The 16,799-nt window shown below is 37.7% G+C and overlaps 1 protein-coding gene across 3 annotated transcripts in view; it reads right to left on the reverse strand.

Moving 5' to 3' along the window:
* The window catches only part of LOC123676379 (43 kDa receptor-associated protein of the synapse homolog), a 372,949-nt gene that overhangs the window by 281,850 nt on the left and 74,300 nt on the right, over positions 1 to 16,799 (reverse strand). For all 3 annotated transcript variants that reach the window (XM_045612257.1, XM_045612254.1, XM_045612256.1), the window contains exon 2: positions 2,262 to 2,487. In XM_045612257.1, coding sequence (XP_045468213.1) covers positions 2,262 to 2,487 — 226 coding nt within the window. The remainder of the gene's footprint in view (positions 1 to 2,261; positions 2,488 to 16,799) is intronic.

The following is a 16,799-nucleotide window of genomic DNA, read 5'->3' on the forward strand; positions in this document are numbered from 1 at the left end:
TTATCAGCTACCATCAAACTAACACCACTTTGAGAAACATAACTTTCTGCAGTACTATTAACAATAGGTTTTACTTCATTTGGAGTTTCTTTGTTGGAATGTAAAAGAGAATGATGTCTATTCTTGCTAACACTTCAAGAATTTAAGGATTTACATTGATTTATTCTATGTTTGCTACTCAAACAATTTAAACATAAGATTTTTTCTCTTGTCAATTTATATCTTTCGTTTGGCGAAAGCTTCAAAAATCGATGACATTTGGTTTTCAAATGGCTATTTTCTCCGCAGATAGGACAAGGATAATGTACGATTTTATCTGAAACAGAACTAGCGCTGGCATAAGAATATGAACCTTTAGGTTTCGCCCCAGGCGATTTTGACTGGGTCGAACTACTGGCATGAGTAGAGGTTCTACTCAAAACTTTCGATTGCTTTTGAACGAACTTTATTAGGCTATCATAAGATGGAATTTCATTCGATGCTAAAGACATCTCAAAAAGCCTTTGTGTATTAGGATCTGATTTTGATAACGCTATAGAAACAAGCAAAAATCAGCAAGATTCTTCAACGAAAGCTGTTTAAGAGCACTAACGCCTATATCAAATTTTTCTAAAAATGAACTCAAATTATTTGCGGATTCTATATTCAATTGTTTGAAATCAACTATAGATTTGGAATATGTAGTAGCTAGAAGGCGTTCATCTTGAAAAGTGTCTACTAATATTTTCCTTTTCCAAATTGTTTCATAATTTTCTGCTACTGGTGAGATGCCAGAGCACAAAGTTTGAGCTCGTCCGCGTAATTTCCCGAGCAAATAATGAATTTTGCATGTGTCATCTAAATCAGGATTTTCATGAACACAGCTTTCGGAATTTTGATAAAAAATTGGCCACATTTTAGGATCACCAGAAAATTCCACTAAATCAATTTTCGGCAATCTTGGTTGTGCTTTCATTGCGGATAAGGAACTAACATTAGTTTCATTCATAGATATTATTTTAGAAGTCTCTACAATGTGACAATATAAATCGTCCGCTGCTTCAATTACTTGATAGGAAGGAACATTCTCGGGCAAACATTCTACACTCAGTAAATTGATCTCATCAACTACTTCCAACAATTGAGTCTTCGATTTCTCTAAATTATTCAAGCCGACCTTGAAATATTCCAGAATTTTTGGATTATCCAGACTTTTTGTATAATCGTACAGTTTCTGGAAACGTTCAAACAACATTTTTTTTCTTGATTCTAAAACTTTTAGTTTATATTTTTTAGTTTCAATTTGAGGTTCTGATTTCGACATACTTAATTGAAATTCGATCAAATGGAAAATGAAATCAGGTTCAATAATATAAAACAGCGTATGTGAACACAAAACCCAGATTCTGAATGCGTTGAATGTTAGAACATCTGTCAATTGAATTGAATTCAATATGAAATGAAGAGTTGAAATTCCAATCGTGAAATACAGGATAATTTCAATGAAATGAATGAAATTCAGATGAATGAAATTGAATTCCAGCAATCTACACAATATCCGGCTCTGAACGGATCAATTAATGTTATGGCAAATTCTAATGGACTGTATAGCTTTTGAAAAGAAATGTGGAAACTGCTGAGAATTCAACTCACCAAAACCAAATCCTTGAGCTAGCGTATTTTACCCTTCGTGAATCACAGGAGAAAGGTGGGGTTGGAGGGTAGAAAAAGGAGCAAAGGTGCTCAGCAAGCGCTCTTTCTGCTATTTTCCTTTGTCGGCTTCCACACAATATTGGAAGACACTATTGGCACTTTCTTCTATTGCGAATAAAACTATATTTGATAGCGGGTGTACTAAAGTTTTTTGTTTTAGCGGATTTTCTATTTTTAATAACAGCGAAAGTTTCTACAACTTATAGCGGAATTTCGAAGCGGGCGAACTAATATAATTTCGAATGAAAACGGGAGCAATATCCTTCAACGTCAACAATCAACTCAATACTGAATTCCTAATTCCTACGCGATCTCGTTTTGTTTTCACGCAAGGTAATACAAGAAAATAATAAATGCTCAAACAGGCTCATTTCTGTGATTATATGTTTATATCCTGTAGCATACAGAAAAATCCATATTATTATTATTACTTAATAATCTACGATCAAGCAATAAACAAAAATTTCAGGCATTCTTTCTGGCAAAACTTCGACCAAAGAAAAACGCTGGTGACAGAAATTCCCAACTGGATAAGTGTGGCAGAAGCCTTAGACAATTGGAATACTTACTTTTCTTTTAGCAATGCCTTGGTGTATTTTATTACTGCATAATCTAAAACAACCAATAGATAAAGATGGAGGTCTTGAAGTTCGAACTTCCATGTAACTCTCTCTATGAAGGCTCGAATACGAATTGTTCCAAGGCCATGAAATATCTCGTTCATCCAGAGGATGTCTTGAGCCATCGGGAGATGAAAGTAGGCGGGTTGCTGATAATTGATGACCGACCCCTTCACTGAAAATTCAGATTTATAAGATTATATATTTTTTGATTTTCTACCTATTAGCCTTCATTAAGAAGATTTCTCCGCACTCTTAGAGCACGTTCACATGACAAGCGCTCTACGCGCGTTTGAATGAGCGCTGGATAATTGGATTCCGTTCACATGGAACGCGCTTGCCAAGCGCTGAACGCTCGTTGCCGTAACGGCCCGTATTCAGTTTGAATTCTACATTTTGGTTTGAATTTGGATTCAGTATCAGATGTAGGTGAAAATTAAACGTTTTTAAGTTTTGATAGGTAATTATAGATCGAATAGTTCCTATTATTCATCAATTAAAACTGATCCTACTTAAATCATCTTCGTTTTGCCGATGACATCGTCCTAATAAGTAGCAACATGCAGGAATTGAGCGAGATATTAAAACAACTTGGTGATGCTCTGAAAAAAGTAGGTTTGAAAATTATTGTTTCGAAGACCAAACTTATCAACAACACCACAGAACACATAAACATTGACGGCACACAACTTGAAAATGTAGAAGAATATATATATTTAGGACACTCAATAAGAATCGGCAAAGAAAATCAAACAGCAGAGATAAAAAGAAGAATCAGGCTAACTTGGATGGCTTTTGGAAAGATGAAATATATATTCAGGAATAACGACATCCCAATGAACCCTAAAAGGAAAGTTTTCGATGCCTGCATATTACCGGTAGCGACATATGGCCTGGAAACTATGGCAATAACTAAGAAGACCGCAAACCAGCTGAGGGTGATGCAGAGAGCGATGGAAAGAACTATACTCAATGTCAGTCTTAGAGACAGAAAAAGGAATGAAGAAATCCGACAAAAAACTAGAGTCGTAGATATTATAGCGCGTGTTGCAGAACTGAAGTGGCAGTGGGCAGTACACGTGGCTCGACAGGAAAAAAAAAATGTAAATTAAATTCAACACAAAAAGCAGCTAGAATACAACTGTTTAAAGTTTTTCAATGGACTGCCTAATGAAATCAAACAAATAAAAAATTATAAACCATTTAAGAATAAAATATTTAATTTATTGTTGAATAATTATAATTAGAACCATATATATAGTATAGAAGATTTCTGCTTTTAAGTGTTAGGTGAATATTATTTTGATACTATTTCTCTTCATTTATATTTGTTCCACATGTATCTCATGATTTCTAAATAAAGAGCTATTATCATTTTTATGTGGTCACATCATAAATTTTTTTTCTTCATTAGCATCTCCTTCACAGGATATGATGACGAGTTCTTCCCAAGCCCGTTTCCTTGAGTTTTTATCTGAATATATACTACTTGTCATGTCGTATATTGAAGGAAAATTCTCAATTTCATCTATGAATAATTTAGGAGCGTCCGGTTCCATTTTGAAATATTTCTAACCGAACGGATCGAAGGAAAATACGTAAATACGTCTCTGGCATCTATCAGCTCGTGCAAGGGCGCTCATCTGAACGGTTACATTATGCCCGCCACTCACGAAGCGTTTCTTCCAGCGTTTGGTAGCTAGCGTCGAAGAGATTCCAGTCAGACAGCTCGGGACACGGCCGTACGAGTGTAAATCAGAGTATGAACTTGACTGCCCGACTGGAATCTCTTCGACGCTAGCTACCAAACGCTGGAAGAAACGCTTCGTGAGTGGCGAGCATTAAAAACCTATGATCTCAAAGCTCGAGCCAACGCGCGGTTACTACGGGCAAGCTCTAGAACATCGCTCTACTCGCGGTCCATAAAAACGCGCGTAGGCATGTGTACGCTTCGAAGAAAATTCATGTACTTGTAAACGCGCGCTGTCAAACCGCGCGTAAATCGCTTGTCATGTGAACGGGCTCTAAGAATCGGCAAAGAAAATCAAACAGCAGAGATAAAAAGAAGGATCAGGCTAACTTGGATGGCTTTTGGAAAGATGAAATATATATTCAGGAATAGCGACATCCCAATAAACCTTAAAAGGAAAGTTTTCGATGCCTGCATATTACCGGTAGCGACATATGGTCTGGAAACTATGGTAATAACTAAGAAGACCGCAAACCAGCTGAGGGTGATGCAGAGAGCGATGGAAATAACTATGCTCAAAGTTATGGAAACATGGAATTTTAGTTTCTTTCTGTGTTTTCTGGAAGTCACTGACTACTCCATAGTTACGAATTTTCGAAAAAACTACCCCTGGACTCCAAGGGAAGTCAATAATTTTTTCACAGTTCATTCACATCGCTAATAGTCATCTACATATCAAATATGGTTATGCTCCGACGCTTCCGGAGATACGAATTTTTCAAATTAGACAGATGATAATTCGAATAAAAACGTTGCGAAAATATACCGAGATTTATAAAAAAACAATATTTCCTTCAACGGAGACTCTGAATACTATACGGAACCCATTTCCTAAATTTATATCCGATCTAGTGAATATTTCCATGAAAAGAAGTTTTTTTGCCGCACGCCTCTGGACACCACCTGCGGACGTTTCCGTCAAACAGTCTGCTAAGTTCACACCGCTTTATTTTCAAATGGACGCAAAATTACATCAAATGTAAAAAAATTATTTGCCTAAGTACTATTTACGCGAAAAAATGAATGTTTTCTCCTATCATTTCAGAATATCAAAAATAAATATAACACAAGTACAATATCATTATTTTCCAAAATGTAAATTAAATTCAAAACAAACAGCAGCTAGAATACAGTTGTTTAAAGTTTTTCAATAGAGTGCCTAATTAAATCAAAGAAATAAATAATTTTAAATCATTTAAGAATAAGATATTTCATTTATTGTTGAATAATTATAATTAGAACTATACAGGATGAGTCTTTGACTTGTACATATATTTCAACCGAAGATTCTTGAGGTCAAAAGAAACACTTTTTTCATTTACCATTTTTTCTGATTCGGCCCTGTTAAAAAGATATAGCCATTTTAAATTTTCATAATGAGCTAATTCACCCCTGGTAACCGGAACACTGAAGTTTTTGCAAGTATAAGATATACAAATCGAACCTTGGAAATGAGCTACTAGATTGGAAAAACCATCATAAACTCACTTTTAACATTCCATTTGTTGAACAAAGTAGTATTTATAATACAATTATCCCAATTTCATTGACGATAAAGATTCAATATTTTTCTCTTGATTTTCTATTTCATTTTCGATAATCATAACGAATTGAGCTCGCTACCACCCATATCAGCTTAGCTCTGATAGTCATAATTCATATCCATTCATTTATTATATCGCATTTATAATATATCGTTGTTTATTTCATTTCGTACAATTAACCTCACATTCTCAAATAAATCTGTGAAAGTTCTAACACAGACTAGTTGTCTGTGGTTTCAAGTTTGAACCTTAAATTTCGAGTGTTGCAAATTTAAACACAGCAGTTCGAATAATCTATGTTCTAACCTAAAATATTCATTTACAGATTACACTGTTGTTCTTATGATATTTGATATTATGTTAGCTTGCAATGAAAATCATCGAAGATTTGAAGAATCCCAACAGAATATTGAAGTTCCTTACATATTTTCGAGAAATTTAAAAACAATTTCCAAAATAATTGTGTGGATACAAAATAAATAAGTGTGCATTCTGATAGAAAGTAATTCCTTTATGAAATGAAGCATTTGATTTGTTCCAACTATCTCATAAAAATTATGATCTGCATCAATATTTTTGAAGCCATCAGTGTGAAAATATGGAAATAAAGTTTTATGGCTCTGTAATCAATGGAAAATGTTGACTCCACTTGTAATCAAATTTGTTCTATAATATGTACCTACATTATAGCCAACTCTACTACTTGTTTCATCTTGATTTTGCCATTGAAAATAAATGAGAAGTATTCAATATAAATATCCACAGTTGAATATCCTGTTTCTTTCAACTCACCTATTTGTTTTCATATTAAAACATTTATGGCACTCTTGGAAGTATGTCAATCATATGCTCTAGGATGAATTTATGGAATATCAAAGGATAAAAGTATTTGATCTCAATCACATGAAAATTTGTCTAGTATGTACTTAGTGGTATGTTTCGATGTGAGTTTGAATGACCCTCGAAGAATACAGTATTGTTCGATAGCAGCAGTCTTTAGTGGGATATTGACTGTTGCCATTATAATGAAATATTTCTGATCGAACGGATCGAAGGAGAATACGTAAATACGTCTCTGGCATCTATCAGCTCGTGCAAGGGCGCTCATCTGAACGGTTACATTATGCCCGCCACTCACGAAGCGTTTCTTCCAGCGTTTGGTAGCTAGCGTCGAAAAGATTATAGTCAGACAGCTCGGGACACGGCCGTACGAGTGTAAATCAGAGTATGAACTTGACTGCCCGACTGGAATATCTTCGACGCTAGCTACCAAACGCTGGAAGAAACGCTTCGTGAGTGGCGGGCATTAGAAACCTATGATCTCAAAGCTCGAGCCAACGCGCGGTTACTACGGGCAAGCGCTAGAACAGCTCTTTACGCGTGGTTAGAACAGCGCTTTACGCGCGGTTCAAAAAAACGCGAGTAGGCATGTGTACGCTTCGAAGAAAATTCATGTACTTGTAAACGCGCGTTGTCAAAACGCGCGTAAAGCGCTTGTCATGTGAACGGGGTCGGCGGCCATAACGACGCACTGCACTTCGCACCGCTTTTAGCATTGTACCATAGCATCCTTGTGCAAAGCAAATATAGTATAAAGTTAAATGCACCTGTCCACAACGGCGCACAGCCCCTCGCATTCAGTCTAGCCTGACACCAGAGCATCGCACTCCGAAATTGATCTTAGTATTTTTTCGAACCCTCGCATGGTATGAACCTCGGAAGAATGGATAAACAAAAATTAATAACAAGTGTGTCCCCAATTTTGCTTATCTACAATATATTCAAATGTCTCAATGCTCATTCGCATATACTCAAAGAAGCAATGATTATCTTCCTTTAGATCATTAAAAAGGTGATGAAATTCACCAAACTCAATTCGCTTTTTATTTGAAAGATGTACCGTCTTCTTTCTTCTACTTTTAATAAAGTTCCAATTTCTTGTACTCGAATTAAACAAGATATCATCTTCATCTGAAGAGTATGAAGAGAGACTCATATTTTCTAGTATGCTGCATCGTCAGAGGTTGACAATAAACTACAATAAAATGCTAACTGCGGTGCATCAATATGGACTCTTGACGGCAATGCTATGTGCGAGGCAAAGTCGATACTATGGTACAATGCTAATTGCAGTGCGAGATGTGGTGTGTCGTTATGGCCAACCCCTTTGAAACATTCAGAATTTCATTTCAAAATTTTTATTATTGCAATAAGAGGATTTAGCAGTTACGTATCTGAACGAATGCGTGAATTGATTTGTATAATTCGGCTTCGAAGGACCTTGTGGTGTGTATGTTTGATATGTTTGAAAGAAAATACGTATGATTTTTACTTAATATATTAACACAAACACTGTATAAAATTATAATATTAATAACTTGTGAATACTTGTAATGAATGTTGAGTTACTGATTGACTGTGTGTTAACTGAGTGAATATTGAATTATAACTGGTGAGTGGTGAATAACTGGAAGCCCTCTCTGGTGGTGGGGAAATGGTGGGAGAAAGCATCGACTAGAATCACAGGAGTTCTTCTTCTTCCTCTGTAAGGCTTAACATCGCGGCCACCTTGAAAGGTTCGACTTTCAATAAAGGACCTTCCTATCGTCAGGCGACTGGTAATGACTTGATTCTTGCTAGATATTAAACCTCCGTTGGCAGGGGACTGATTTTATGTACACTGCATTTGAAAACATCACTTTTCGTCATGATGCTTACGACACGTACAATATTGTCCACTCCTGGATGAAGATATGCGATTCTTCCCAAACGCCATTGATGTTGTGCAATCTGCTGTGGTCTTTGATATCTTCAAAGATGTATAGGGAATTTCTGTGAATTTCCTTTGTTGTGCAACCATCAATGTATCACCCACAAGGAAATGTTTATGTGTAAGGGGGGATAGGTAATTAGGATCGGAAGACAATGAGGTAATAGGACGTGAGTTGAGCACAGTTTCAATCTGACAAATAACTGTATATAAACCTTCAAAAGTGAGATGAGCGTTTTTAACAAACCGAAACTAAAAGATAGTTTGCAAAGTTTTCATTTTTTTGTTGAAATCATATTTCCAACAAGTTCAATATGGACAACCTCAGTTATGAAACAAACAAATATATGATATGCCTTTACCAATTTCCTAGATCTTAATTGAACAGCTTTAATACTAATGGGATCTGCAAAGTCAATACCAACAATAGAAAATTGACCTTACGGAATGAGCCTAAGTAATATAGTTTTGCAAAAGATTATTTTCTGAATTGACAATTGTGAAAGTATGTGATTTTTTGAATTTCCGCTATATGATTACCGACAAGTGTTCTCTTTAGAGAATGGATATTCAATGTTTCCGTACAAATCTTAAAATAAATTTAATCGGAATTTGGACTCCGAATTAATACTAATGGGTTTATATTATCATTATGTTTATCGAATATGAGAAGATTTTCTGATTTTGAAATTTCGATGAGTTTTTTTTTGTCTTGTACTTTCAAGTTTCCAAAAATTTTGATGTTGTTCATTATTGTTATTATTCAAATTGCAAAGGACGGGTGAATTCAAATGCCTTGCGTAATTAATTGGGCCTGAAACGATCCAACCTAGTTTGGTATTCTGTAATGTGGGGCAGTTACGATTGGTTTTAATTTGTCCAGAGCATAAGATATCGAAAAATATACTAGCACCCAACAATACATCAATAAAATCGGATTTGTTAACGGAATCGTCAGCTAGGGTAATGTTGTCTGGCAGATTTAAATTTGAAATGTCGAAAGAATTTTGAGGCATATGATTTGTAATTTTATTTACAACTGAAAATGTGTCTTTAGTTCGATATTTTCTATTATTTGAAATAATTGATGTCTCTAATCTTCCCTGAATATGACTTGTGGTACCATTTATACCGATAACTGGGAGATTGATTTTAGAAACTTTGAAATTAAGTTTTTTTGCTAAAGATGGAGATATGAAATTGCTTTGTGACCCAGTATCTAGAATTGCTCTACACGATATTAATTTTCCCTTTGAGTCAAAAAGATTAATTTTAGCTGTTGGTAATATTACCTGAGAACTTTCTGAGAATAGAGAATTAGTCGGCTTATTTTCTAGTATTGAAGTGAAAGTCGAATTTGATTGATGGGTTTTTGGATTATCGTTTTCTTCTACCTGAGTAGGTACTGAATAATTACTAGATGCGTCATTTACCGAGAAATTTGGACCTATAGTATCGCTTTTAGTATTGTTATGGAGCAACGTACTGTGCCTTTTCTTACAAATTCGGCAATTAGAAAGTGATTTGCATTTTAATTGTGAGTGATTATCCCTTAAGCAATTGGTGCAAAGCTTGGTTCTCTTAACTGCTTCTAATCTTTCGTTTGTAGACATTTCTAAGAATTGATGACATTTATAATTGAAATGATTTTTTTTACAAAATGAACATGTTTGCTTTTGCGTTGCCAAATTGGAATGTATTTTTTCCCGATGGGGATTAGTTGAAGGTTTGCTTTTGTTTTCAATTGTTTCCAAAAGTTGACATCTTTTAGACAGGAAATCAGTCAACTCTGCTAATGTGGGAAGTGTTTTATTATCTAAATTTGCGTTTACGAATTCTTCCCATTCTCTTTTTGGTGATTGAATCCAATTTTGATGATAATATATATACTAAAAGAGTATCCCAGCTTTCAATGGGTTGATTAAGAGCTTTTAATGATCGAATATTTTTATTGAAATTGTCTAGAAGTTTTCTCAAATGAAAGAGTGATTCGTTTTTAACAGGAGGTAGTTCAAATATTGATTTTACATGTGTATGAATTATTAATCTTTTGTTTTCATACCTTTCTTTCAATAGTGACCATGCTATAGTATAATTATCTGAGGTGATTTCTATTGATCGTATTAACTCTGCAGCTTCCGATTTCAAACATGATTTTAAGTAATAGAATTTTTGAATATCAGAAAGTTGAGAGTTTGAATGTATTAATGAATCGAAGGTATCGTGAAAAGTTAACCATTGCGTATAAGAACCCTGGAAATCGGGTAAGGTTAAATGAGGCAGTTGTATTGAACCTATTGGATTGTTCGAATGAACAGATCCGTTTTCTGAAGGGCATGTTTTGAGAGAATTTTTGGAAATTAATTCGAGTGCCTGTGCTTCTAAGTCAAAATACGTTTCTTCGAAATATGCTCGCTCGTCATCATCTATCTTTCCGGTTTCTAACTCGATACTGCCTTGAATATGATCGAAATTGTCATAAAGCGTTCTCAGTTTTTCTAATCAACTGTTGATTTGGTGAATGTCCGTTTGACAAGTTCCATCCGACAGATTAGATAGAAAATTGCTGAATCGAGTTAATTGCCCTTTGATTTGTCCTCTTTTGAGTTTTAATGCTTCAACCATTTTGATTTAGTTATATATATATACACTATATTTTGTCAGATTAAAAATACTCAAAAATAGGGAATTAATGTGGATAATAATATATAGAAGGAGAGTGGATGACTTACTGTGTTTTTCTGCTGTTTCACTGATTCTTGTGAATTTGGCTATCGAAGGACCATGAACGCATGCGTGGATTGATTGCTTGAATTACAAAAATGATCTTCTGGCTCGAAGCACCTTGAACGAATGTGGATTGATTGATCCTGCTCGAAGGACCATGAACGAATGTATGGATTGATTGATCCGGCTCGAAGGACCATGAACGAATGTATGATTGATTGATCCGGCTCGAAGTACCTTGAACGTATGTATGCTTGATATGTTTGTCTTCGGAGGACCTTGTGGTGTTTATGCTTGATTTGGATGTAAGGAAATACGTATGATTTCTACTCAATATATTAACACAAACACTGTATAAAATTATAATATTAATAACTTGTGAATACTTGTAATGAATGTTGAGTTACTGATTGACTGTGTGTTAACTGAGTGAATATTGAATTATAACTGGTGAGTGGTGGATAACTGGAAGCCCTCTCTGGTGGTGGGGAAATGGTGGGAGAAGGCGTCGACTAGAATCACAGGAGTTCTTCTTCTTCCTCTGTAAGGCTTAACAGTATCAGTGGACGCAAAAATTTTCATTCGAGACTGAAAAGGCGGTGTTGAGGCCAAATTCATTTTGTTTTCATTTGACAGACGAGTGGACTGGGAAAAAAAAAGAAATAGTTTTTTTGATGATTCTGAGATGTCACGTTTTCTGAATAGAATTTATTATTATTATTATATAAAGGTATGAGTAGAGGTATAAACCTATAAACTCAATAACAGAAATGAATTCCACAGTACAAAAAAAAAAGGATAATAACACAATATGAACACTCAAGCACTTGCCCACCGGTCGAAACTGTTTTTGAAGGCATTCACGGATGGCGAGCCAACAATACTCTCCGGAAGGTGATTCCATAGGTCGAAAACACGATTGCAAAAAAAATACTCTCTGCAAGGCAGTCTGAACTTTTCCTCCCGTAACTTGAAACGATGTCCCCGAAGTCGCTGGTCAGCATTCAGTTGGTACAGATGAGAAAGGTCTACACCGAACATACCATTAAGCGCTCGGTATGTGGTGATCAAGTCCCCACGTGTGCGGCGGCTGGCAAATGATTGAAGGTCAAAGAAAGTTAGTCTCTCCTCGCAGGATGGGCGGGACCGACCGTAAGGAAGACGTGTAGCTCGTCGCTGAATTGACTCTAGAAGCGTGGTATCACGGACTAGTGTTGGAGACCAGACAGGACCAGCGAACTCCAAGATTGGGCGCACGTAAGATGTGTACAGTGTCTTACAAACCTGTATGTCGCTTCGAGGAAAGGCGTTCTGAATCATATACAACACTTTTTTGGCTCTGTTGGTGATGTGCAGAATATGCTCTGACCAGGATAGATTTTCAGAGATAATAACACCAAGGTCAGAATGCGTCTTGGTGGACTCGACCACGTTGCCTGATATATGATATACGGTCCTTGGATTGTTTTTGCCCATGTGAATCACTCTGCATTTTTCAAGATTCAGTGGAAGGAGCCACTTCCTTGACCACTCATGTAGGGCTCGAAGGTCATCTTGGATCAGAGCAGTATCAGAGACGGGATTTCCGTATATCTTCGTATCATCGGCGAACAGTGAGCACTTGGACTTTACCAGGCCTGGCAGGTCCGAGGTATATAGGATGAATAGGATAGGTCCAAGTACCGATCCCTGGGGTATACCACTGGTAACGCTTCTGGCACTCAATAGGGAATCGCCCACACGAACACGAAACATCCTGTTTGAGAGGAAAGAACTGATCCAGGCAAGAAGGGGGCCGCGTATACCAAGTTTTTTAAGCTTCGCTAACAGTCGTTTTTGTGGTAGCCGGTCGAACGCCTTGGAAAAGTCCAAATACACCACATCGACTGGAGTACCATTATCCAACATTCTCGACCAATCGTCAACACATGTTAATAGGTTGGTTATTATAGATCGACCTGGCAGAAAACCGTGCTGACTGGCTGGAAGGAGATTGTTTTCCGTAGCGAAGTGAATTATCTGGTCGAGAATAATTCTCTCACAGACTTTGCCAACGATGGAAGTCAAACTAATTGGTCGGTAGTTGGAAGGATCCAGCTTGTCAACCTTTTTGAAAATAGGTGTCACCCTTGCTTCGAGCCATGAAGATGGAATAGTGCCCGAAGAAAAAGATTTATCGAAAATGATAGACAAGGGATGGGCGAAACTGAGAGAGCAGTTCTTAAGGACAGATGCGGTAATGCCGTCACAACCTGGCGAAGTAGATGCTCTGAGTTCAGAAACATGCCTTGATATTAATTCGGGTGGAAAACTAACTGAGTTCAACTCATTTCTGGACTGCCAGAACGGTGCACATGGAACAAATGCTGGTTCGACAGAAAATGTGGATGCAAAGCTCCTGGAGAACTCTTCGGCCGTCTTCTGCGATGAGTCACAAATCATGCCGTCACTACCTCGAACTAGAGGCACCGAGACCTTAGTATTCATAGCAGACCTGATGTATTTGAAGAAGTGCTTGGAGTTTCCGGAGGAGGCTAAATTGCTCTCGAATATTCTTTGGCGTCCAAAATTACCTTGCCCAAAGCATTGGAGTAGTTGCGGTGAACCATAAAATCATCATCTCCTCCACTACGCAGATATCTCTGCCACAAAGCTGTTTTATGGCGAATCATCTGGTAAACTCTGTCGTCAATCCACGGCTTGGAAGGAATACATATCCTCGACGTCTCGTGCGAAAATCTCTCAATCTAGGCAAACAGGCAATCATAAAAGGCCGTCCACATCGTCTCGACGTCCATGGAAGGTGGTAGAATATCTCGCCAGTCAACCCCATCGAGACCATCACGCAAACGCTGAAAGTCAATTTGCTTCATCTTCTTAGTAGTTTTGGTGGCACACTTGGTGATACTCAATTGGAGCTGAGAGACCAGCGCTATATGGTCCGATTTACCGAATGGTGGGTCTTGAGTTATGAAAGAAACAAGATTCTCGTCATTAACGATGATCAAGTCGAGGAGGGACTGCACCTGCCGAGGTCTATAGCGAGTAGGGAACTCAACAAGTTGGTACAAATTGGCGTCTCGGATAGTATCCACGAAAACGCCTGAGGGAGAGCCATACGATCTATCACTGGAGAGTGGCCAGTAAACATCCAGCATGTTGAAATCTCCAGTCACATAGAGATTCTTTTTGGTAGTGGATAAGTTTTCCAGAAGCTGACAGAGCTCGACATCGTGTGTACTCGGTCGTGGCCTATACACACAACCCAAACTGAGAACTTCTGATTTGGAGTTGGATATGTCGACGAAAATGTTGTCAAGTCCAGGTAAATCAGCCGAGGAGATCTCAACACTGAAATTTTTCGTGATTTCATCAGCAATGTACATGCATACACCACCGTGGCCAACAGTAGATAGTCAAACTGTCTCATCTAAAGAGAACATAACCAGGAATTTCAACAAGATTATCAGCAATGCCAGAATGAAGCCAGGATTCGGTTAATAGAATAAGAGTAGGTTTTGATTTATGGGCACAGTACTGTGGATGATGGATTTTCGAAAACAACGACTGAATTTTGGTATGGAGAATGGACCATGTGACAAGAGTGCTCTTCAGTTTTTCTGCTCAGGATTACTTGAAGTGATAACAATAGAGGGGGATCCGCTAATATACTTGATATCAAGATTACTTTCACCGGCTTTCTTTCTTCGTTGTAATTCAGCGCGCAAATTGTTTAGCTCAGTTATCTGCTTAGGAATTTCATCATCTGACAAAGAAATATTCTTCCATTCCGGGATATTCATCAACGTCTTTCTTCTACGAAAGATCTTCTGAACCACTAACGGATTCGTGAATGAAACTTTTATAGGTCTCGGGCGCAATGATGAGGTAGATGAAAGCTTTCCCAGTCTGAATTGGTCCGCTGTAAGTTGTGTCGAAGTGATCAATAATCTTAGTTACAGAAGTAGCGTCCACTCCTGGATCTGCCTCAGGTAGCCCACGAATGATGATGTTATGTGACCGTCGAAATTGTTCAAGGGTCTCCTGCTGACTAGGACCAGCAGATGAAACTGAGCTGCTGGACTCGATGGCAACCACCCCTTCCCTGATATCAGACAATGCAGACTCACAACGCTGTAGACCAGTTTCAAGATCATTGGTTCTGCAACCCGTCAGGTTCTGTCCGAAATTCTTCATTTCAGAGTCGTGCCCGCCCAAAGCAGCGTCGTGCCCAGATAGAGCAAGTGAATGCTCTTTTAGCCTGAGTGTGTGGTTCTCCAGTATATCTTTACACAGCAAAATATCAACCCTCAGAAGATGTTGTGATTGTTTTATTTCAGCGATGTCGCGAGACATCTCTGACAGTTTAGCCAGCAACACATCGAACTGATTGGACGACAAATCCACGTCTTCTCGCGACGCTGAAGAAGTACCAACATCCGATGAAGCGGAGGTGTGCCTGCTGCGAAGGGCACGACCTTCCTTGCTACAGTACTTACATGAGCACTTCCGGGACCCAACTGCCGGGTCAGTAGGTGATAGTTGCAAACATTTAAAGTGGAATGCCTTAGAGCTTAGAGTGCAAGCAATACACCCATTCGCGGAAGATTCTCCTTTGGAGCAAATGGGGCACTTAATCACATTCAAACTCATAGCCCCTTATTATCTTCTGCAATAAAATGTGAAAATTGTTCACTCTGCTGTCAAAAGAGGAGAGATGAAAGGATATGACTATTCTTCACTCTCTTGGGCCCTTAAGAGAGGTTTCTAACAGACAGGAAGGCCTCGGAGAGAAAGGTGAAACGAATAAGAGGTAGGAAATGTGAGCGAAAGGAAAACAGATGAATTGCTTAAGAAATTGACGCTCCCTGAAATAGTCGAGCGACGTACTACCACTCGTTGACTGAGCGGTACTGGTTGGTTCGGTTGGTGCATCTTTTCACAGGAAAAGGTAATTTAACTAGTTTATTCATTGAAGAATATTACATTTGCTCCTTCGAATAATCGAAAAGAACCCGCTATGGGTCAGTAGTGAAGTAAGAGCACGTTCACATGACAAGCGCTCTACGCGCGTTTGAATGAGCGCTGGATAATTGGATACCATTCACATGGCACGCGCTTGCCAAGCGCTTTACGCGCGTTGCCGTAACTTCCCGTATTCAGTTTGAATTCTACATTTTGGTTTGAATCTGGATTCAGTATCAGATTTAGGTGAGAATTAAACGTTTTTAAGTTTTGATAGGTAATTATAGATCGAATAGTTTCTATTATTCATCAATTAAAACTGATCCTACTTAAATCATCTTCGTTTTGCCGATGACATCGTCCTAATAAGTAGCAACATGCAGGAATTGAGCGAGATGTTAAAACAACTTATTGATGCTCTGAAAAAAGTCGGTTTGAAAATTAATGTTTCGAAGACCAAACTTATCAACAACACCACAGAACACATAAACATTGACGGCACACAACTTGAAAATGTCGAAGAATATATATGTTTAGGACACTCAATAAGAATCGGCTAAGAAAAGCAAACAGCAGAGATAAAAAGAATAATCAGGCTAACTTGGATGGCTTTTGGAAAGATGAAATATATATTCAGGAATAACGACATCCCAATAAACCTTAAAAGGAAAGTTTTCGATGCTTGCATATTACCGGTAGCAACATATGGCCTGGAAACTATGGTAATAACT

Source organism: Harmonia axyridis, chromosome 3 (assembly GCF_914767665.1).
Source record: "Harmonia axyridis chromosome 3, icHarAxyr1.1, whole genome shotgun sequence".
NCBI lineage: Eukaryota > Metazoa > Arthropoda > Insecta > Coleoptera > Coccinellidae > Harmonia > Harmonia axyridis.